The sequence below is a fragment of the Bidens hawaiensis genome, unplaced genomic scaffold, assembly GCF_021521415.1.
Source record: "Bidens hawaiensis isolate Kalapana, Puna unplaced genomic scaffold, B.hawaiensis_p1.1 tig00011901_1, whole genome shotgun sequence".
Lineage (NCBI taxonomy): Eukaryota > Viridiplantae > Streptophyta > Magnoliopsida > Asterales > Asteraceae > Bidens > Bidens hawaiensis.
Genome location: NW_027491954.1, coordinates 632,149 through 639,854, shown reverse-complemented (window position 1 = coordinate 639,854; position 7,706 = coordinate 632,149). Strand labels below are relative to the sequence as shown.

Genomic DNA, 7,706 nt, shown 5'->3' with positions numbered 1-7,706 from the left:
AAATCTTTGTTAATGCATGTGTGTGTGTTCATATAGGTGTAGCTCTAGGTCTTGATCAATGATTATGCACTTGGGTAATCTTCACAGCTGAATATTCTTTCTAGGTTTTGCTTAAATTCAAGCTTTTGTGCCCTAATTTTGTCGATTTGGGGGTTTTGAGTTTCAACAAGATAATGAGAGTCTACTCTGTTCATGCAAAATTGATGGTTTTTGTTCAAGATTTTGGTGGGTAAGTGAGGTAATTGAAGGAATTTAATGAAACTGAGGGTTAATTGTTGTTTGATTGGTTTGATTTTAATGTTGAAACTGTTTGATTGCAGCATTTATTCTGAAAACAGGGGTTATAAAATATAAAGTAATATGAACTCAAGAGTTGTGAAGTATAATTAAACATGATTACGTTTATGGATTCACGAGAGATGTTGAAAGAAGGTGAAAGATGTTTGGATTCTCAGTTGTGGCATGCGTGTGCCGGAAGTATGATTCAAATGCCGCCGGTGAACTCTAAAGTTTATTATTTCCCACAAGGACACGCCGAACACGCGGCCGGAAATGTCGAATTCCGGGACCGGACCGGTCTGTCTAGGGTTCCGGCGTGGGTTCCGTGTCGGGTTGTCGCGGTTAACTTCATGGCGGATGTGGATACCGATGAGGTTTATGCTAAAATTCGGTTGGTTCCGATTAGTGGTTCGGGTGAGTTTAGTTCTTTTGATGATGAAGATTCGGGTTCTCGGGCCGGGCTGGATTCTGGCCCGGCTAAACCGTCTTCGTTTGCGAAGACTTTGACTCAATCGGATGCGAATAACGGTGGCGGGTTTTCGGTCCCGAGGTATTGTGCCGAGACGATATTCCCGCGGCTTGATTACTCGGCGGACCCGCCGGTTCAAACGATTTTAGCCAAAGATGTTCACGGTGATACGTGGAAGTTTCGGCATATTTACCGTGGGACGCCTCGGCGGCATTTGCTCACCACTGGGTGGAGCACGTTTGTGAACCATAAGAAGCTTGTGGCGGGTGATTCGATTGTGTTTTTAAGGGCGGAGAATGGGGATCTTTGCATAGGGATCCGTCGGGCTAAAAGGGGTATTGGGAGCGGCCCCGAAACGTCGTCGGGCTGGAATCCCGCTGGCAGCAATTGCTCCGTTCCGTATGGCGGGTATTCGTCGTTAATTAGAAACGGGGATGGTGGTGGTGTGGGGGATTCATTTGGGAAAGTGAAAGTGGACGCGGATTCGGTGATTCAAGCGGTTAAACAAGCGACAAGTGGGCAGCCGTTTGAGGTCGAGTTCTACCCGAGAGCTAGCACGCCCGAGTTTTGTGTCAAGGCGTCCCTCGTGAAGAGCGCGATGCAGATCCGGTGGTCTCCAGGGATGCGGTTTAAGATGCCGTTTGAAACCGAGGATTCGTCACGAATCAGTTGGTTCATGGGAACCATATCTTCGGTCCAAGTCACTGACCCTATTCGTTGGCCCGATTCGCCATGGAGGCTTTTACAGGTAAAATCTGAGCCCGGTTTACTTTTTCGTTATCGTTTTTAACACGTTTAAACAATATTACATTACAAATTTGAAATTCAGGTGACATGGGACGAGCCCGATTTGCTACAAAACGTGAAACGGGTCAACCCGTGGCTCGTGGAATTGGTATCGACAATGCCCGCGATCCATATGTCTCCATTCTCACCGCCCCGAAAGAAATGTAGACCTACCCAACACCCCGATTACCATACGGAACCACAAATTCCGATCCCCATTCCTGCATTCTCCAGACCGCAACCGCATCTCTTTGGCGGGCCCACCACCGGGCTTTTCGGTTACCAACTCCCAGAGAACCTTAACCACCTTCATCATCCTGCTAGCATGCAGGGAGCCAGGCACACACATTATGGTTTATCTCTCTCAGATATCCAAATCAACACCAAACCCAATCCGAGCTTTTCACCTAACCCGTCGTTCAATAAACCGGCCCAATCTGAGCCCATTTCCTGTTTGTTAACAATCGGAAACTCAACCACGAGCTGGAAAGAGCCCGAAACGCCCGAAACCCCTAAAACATCACGGTTTTTACTCTTTGGTCAGCCGATTCTTACCGAGCAACAGATCGTTTCAGGGTCTGGGTCAGGTCAAGAGACAGGCCTCGGCCAGACCCTGAATGCTGAAACGGGTCATTGTAAGGTTTTCATGGAATCAGAAGACGTGGGCCGGACCCTCGATCTCTCGTTACTCGATTCCTATGAAGAATTATGTAAGAAATTAGGAAATATGTTTGAAATCGAAAGATCTATAACGCCGAAGCGTGTTCATTATTGGGATTCAACAGGAGCCTTAAAACAGATTGGGGACGAACCATTTGGGTGAGATCATGATCCGACCAAGATCCTGTTTTATCTGAAAATTTGAATGTTTTTTATTCTTAAAACTCATTTGTTTTTTGTTTTTTTTTTGTTTTTAATAGGGAGTTCATGAAGACTGCAAGAAGGTTGACAATATCGACCGATTTGAGCAACGTTCAAGATTTGGATTCTTGATTTAATTTTGCTTTTTTTAAATTTGTGGCAAATGAATAATGAATTATATAAGTTGAATGAAAACTCGATTGTTTTTTATGAAACAATATTATTACTTTTATTTATGTATATGAAGTGAAATAAATATATTATTTAAATATGTGGTTTCTGTTAAAAAGTCACTGTTAGAAACAGCAAAAGGTTATAAATATTAAAAAAGTGGATATTTCGTGCACGCTTGGGGAAAGCAGGAAAAAGCCAAAAAAGGAATTTCATAGTAAAATATAAATGGTCAAATAAATTGACCGCTACACTTTATATGTATAAAAAATGTGTATTGTCAAGACTCAAGAATATACGTGTTTAAAAGAATTAGTTTTCAAGAAACATTATTTGACTTAGAATTTCCTTTACAAAATTATATTTTAAATTTTAAATGAAAAATATGAGTTCAACCTTCGAGCGGTAGTTGAGAGAGAAGTTAACTCTGCAATGACCTAAGCCAAGAAGTTATGGTTTCACTACGGATAATAAAAGCATTGGTATCTTTATTGGATAAACGCTTATGTGTATCGATTAACAGAGAAGGTTTTTATGCACTATATGATATGGTTGAATAACCTTATAAGTTATGAGCCAAAAAGTAATGTAACCCTAGCATGTAGAAAAAGTAGAGGGTAAATATATAGTGGTATGTCATCAAAAGTGAGAACAAAGATGGTGAATTTATATTTTACATAAGTAAATATGTAAAAGAAATTAGAAAAAGTTGAAGGGGGAATAGGGAAACTAAGTAGAAAGTGAAAGGGATGAAGTGAAAAATATAAAGAGGCAGAGGTCACATGGTAGACCAAACATGGCTCCAAACATTGAATGAATGTCCCATTGAAGTGCCGCAAGAGTTGGCCTTGTTTTAATTTTCTGTTATGTTACTAAATTACCCTCTTATACTTTTTTTTTCTTAAAGAAATAATTATTAATATATTAATTGTACAATAGTACGGGGATTCCAAATTTACAACACAAATATTCAATTTTTTTTCCTCAAATTCCGGTTAACACGGAACACAAGTCAACAAAAAGCCGGATATCAACACAATTTATTATTTTTTTTATTTCAACATTTTCATTAAAATTTCACTTTATAACCTTTCTAAAAGTTATAACCTAAAAGTATTTTGCTTATTCACTTACAACCATTAGTTTGGTTTAATAGTAAAAATATATGGCTTACAACCAATTAGTTTTAGGTTTTATTTTCATTTGAGTCATGAAGTAAAATAAATGGAAAAAAACTTTTGTTATTCAAAATAAATAAATATTTGCTTATTCACTTTGTTGTTTGGAAAATATGTAAATTATAAAGAAAAAAACAAAAAAAATGTCCTTATAATCAGATCGAGAATCGCCTATTCAACCGATTTTGTTAGTTATTGTCACTATAATTATTTATTGTCTTTTTAGCTATGATAAAAATATTGTCGTATACCGTCATTGCTCAATCATTAGATTAGGGTGTAACAGATTAACTATAATCTTGTGAAGTTAAAAGAACATTGAAAAAAATCTATATTTTCATGAAAAGTTCAATAACTTAATACAACCTTCTAGTTTTAAATATGATAACGGTAAATTATAAAAAATAGTAACCCTTTTTACCTTTTAATCATCCAGAAAAACAATATATCAGCCATGCTATGGTTGAGTGAAAAAAAAAACTATCAACCAAAAGAGTAGCATCGTGTATTATCTTCGAACATGTGTTAGGAAATCTAACAACGTGTTTGTATAGCACGCACGTCTTTGATGGCGTGCTAGACTTCCTAACGCATAGTCATAGATAAGTTAAGCCTCTAAACACATGATCAACAATGTGATGACGTCTAAACACATAGTAGAAGACTTGCTACCTTTTATTTGTTTTTTTTTTCAAATATTATATCAATATAACTAATTAATCTACATATATTTGGTTTTTCTTTTATAACTTTAATATATAAGGTTTTATATTATTTCGAATATACCAATAAGACATGCTTAATTTATCTACATGTCGACATAATTTTTCTTTAAAACCGTTCGGGGTCAAATTTATTGAGCATTTCGATACTAATTTGACACGTTTCAGGTTTGAGTAAGTTTATATCTGCCCGTAGATAAAAATAAGCATGTCTCATCGGTATATTTGAAAAATTAAAAACTTTATATATTAAAAGTTATAAAAGAAAAAACAAATATAAGTAAAATTAGTTATAGGTATATAATATTAAAAAAACAAACAAGAGGTTAACACGTCTTTGATTATGTGTTTGGATACTAACACGTCATTAACCACATGTTTAGAGGTCTAATTCATTTTTGACAATGTGTTAGGAAGTTTAACACGTCTTTGACAACGTATTTGTGTGTTAGACTTCCTAGCATGTGATCAAAGATAAGTTAAAAGAAAGAGATTTTCTAGAATTCTAAAGTTTATTGGGAAAAAATAAAATCTCTTTTTAAAAATGGTTCATTTCAAGAATTTTCCTTTAATTTAATGCCTAGTTTATAACTATAATAAACTATTAAGGAATGATATAAATTGTCACACGTGAAGGTCAAACAAACGACAAGAACAATAATAATCATCCAAGTAGCAAGGGAGTGTGTTGCGCCGTTTTGACGATAGGGCTGTTTTCTCCCTTTGACCCTCCTCAGTTTCACTTTTATATACATAATAATCATCATTTTAATAAATCAGATTTTTATTCTCTCTAAAATTCACGCATAATAAATAATCTATATGGGAATCACACGATCAACAAAAACTAAATGCTATACACGATGAACATGTCTGATTCATGTAATTTTAGATATATATAAATTACATAAATTATTTACTTTCAATGAAGATAGCAAAACACTAGAAAGTAAGGTTACAATAGCATATTGAATTACTTACGTATATTCGATTTTTTTATTAATCTTAAATTTATTATATAAAAGGATTCAATGAGATCATTAGAGAGGTATGCAAGACAACAAGTTGCACCTCCACCCTCTTTAAATGACAAATCTGATCCTATTGAAAACCAAAATTATAGTTCTTTGAGGTTGATATGTTACCATTCACCGCCTGTTAAACTCTTTTCAGAAACGTAGCAGCATCGATAGCAAGGGACCCAAATGTATCAAAAGCAAAAGGAATGAGGGCGTGTTGATTATGCCTTTAACATGACATGCCTAGCAAACAAACCCGGTGTCCCTAAACCCGACAAGGGGTACACTCCGGTAACGCGATAAGATCCACACAATCATGCCTCCCTGCGTCCATCCAAACACTAGAACGTCCACTGACTAGAGAGTAGACCTCTCTTCACGTGATGACGAACATATTAGGCCCCACTCAACATTTGACTAGTGATGTGATTTTCTTTAAAGTTAAAGTCCAGTCCAGTTTAATCACCTTGTTTAAGTTTGTGAAACCTTATGTTTGCTATTGCTATTTCTTGAAAGAAAGAAAGAAGACGGAAGATGGCTATTTTCCAGATCAAAAAGCAAATCAAATGGATTTTTTTGGTTTGGTCAATTTCTTCTTTTGTTTTCAACTATTTTCTTAGAAGTCGATTTTTTGGTTTGTTAACTATCATTAAAGGTTGGTTTTACATGTTGAGATATGACACTACAACAAAATAGTAGGCTTCTTAATCAAACTTTTAGTGCTTCGCGACTCTTAAACATAGGTTCTAGCGTTTATTTGATGATGATTTTTTTATGCATTTGAATTGATTTCATTATAAATCGCAACTCACAAAAGTAGGTACATTCAATTTACCCTCAAAACATGAATCAAATAACATTAGATCATTCAAAATTGAATAAACTGAGATCAAGCCATTAAATCATATTAACAGGAAATCCTGAATCTGCCATTATGCATCAAGCTAACCATTCTAGAAGTGGAATGTCAGCCATTTTATAGCCCATAAGAACCAACTCACGTTGATTTCTTCCAGTAACTTCGAGATTGATGATTGCTTCTTGTTAAAAGCTTTCTTGTTCCACACTCTCCATGTGTATCAACATGTGATCATAAAAATCGCATAAATCATCTGCATGTTGAATAAAAATAAACAATAATTTAATTTACTCAATTAATTAGTTAGAGACATGAAGTATATTAGTCCTATTATATGAAATATTTAGATAAAATAATTTTTATAAACCATCTTATTTAAAAGAAAGTTTATAAGTTTATGATGATCAATGGATCATAAGATTTAGATAAATATGTATTCATGCTTGTTCTTGCAAAATAACTAGGTTTGATCCAAGATTTAGAAATGTCACACCCCAACCAATGAAGGCGGAAACGTCGAGGCGCGACATGATTGCTCATTGCACAATGACACTATAAAGTTACAATATTTAAACAACTCATTTAAATCCATATCATCATAAATAACACAACAATTGTTCATACAAAATGCCAAATAGATAGATAAACAAATAACTTGTTCTTTTATTTTCTAATATCCTAAAGCCAAGATAATAAGTTTCTTCAAGCAATCCAATCAAGCTAACATCAAACCTGTAACATTGCATACAATAGAGTTTGTCAACACGAAGGTTGGTGAGCAATTTTCATAGTTTTGGACAATAAGTATATAGTATGAAATCCACAACTAGTATATGAAAACAATAAATAATAGCAACAATTTAGATAATAAAACCGTCAATAAGAATACATTGACGACAATAATGAAATCGCCAATAAGAATAAATTGACGACACCTTTCTATATGGGGATACCATATATACTCGGAATTAACGTATGATCATACTTTGATGAGGCTACCCGCCTTAGCATTCAAGAGACTACCCGCCTTAGCATTCAAGAATTTGCACATAATCATGTAAAACATATAACACCAAATCGAGCATTTATTTAAGTAAACATATACAATACGTGTTGTGGTTTAAGACTCAAGTATAAATCATTTGAATTTGAATAAGTATGCAATGCCACCCCCAAAACGAAAGATGGAAAATGGGGGATGAAAACGTACTCACATTAACAAGTAACTTGAAAGATAGTGTCGTGAATAATCGGAGAGATCGGTTTAACGAGCAAGACCTATATTAAACGGGTCTTGTGTTAGTAGGTAGTCTTGGAAGGGTTTAAAATAAAATACATGACAAATAGAGTAAATAAATAAAG

At 35.1% G+C, this 7,706-nt stretch overlaps 1 protein-coding gene across 1 annotated transcript; it reads left to right on the top strand.

Annotated features, from left to right (window-relative positions):
* The first annotated feature begins 379 nt into the window (after positions 1-379).
* On the top strand, positions 380-2,552 carry LOC143539550 (auxin response factor 18-like). The gene is made up of 3 exons (XM_077032835.1): positions 380-1,496; positions 1,578-2,353; positions 2,455-2,552. Exons 1-3 carry the CDS (start codon positions 393-395, stop codon positions 2,525-2,527), a joined length of 1,953 nt encoding a protein of 650 aa, XP_076888950.1. The 5' UTR covers positions 380-392; the 3' UTR covers positions 2,528-2,552.
* The last annotated feature ends 5,154 nt before the right edge of the window (positions 2,553-7,706 follow it).

What these genes read in the sequence shown, in the direction of transcription:
- LOC143539550 (XM_077032835.1), top strand. Translation starts at nt 393, where the DNA reads ATGATTACGTTTATGGATTCACGAGAGATGTTGAAAGAAGGTGAAAGA. An exon ending in CGCCATGGAGGCTTTTACAG is followed by an intron (nt 1,497 to 1,577) that starts GTAAAATCTGAG and finishes TTTGAAATTCAG; the next exon opens with GTGACATGGGACGAGCCCGA. An exon ending in ATTGGGGACGAACCATTTGG is followed by an intron (nt 2,354 to 2,454) that starts GTGAGATCATGA and finishes TGTTTTTAATAG; the next exon opens with GGAGTTCATGAAGACTGCAA.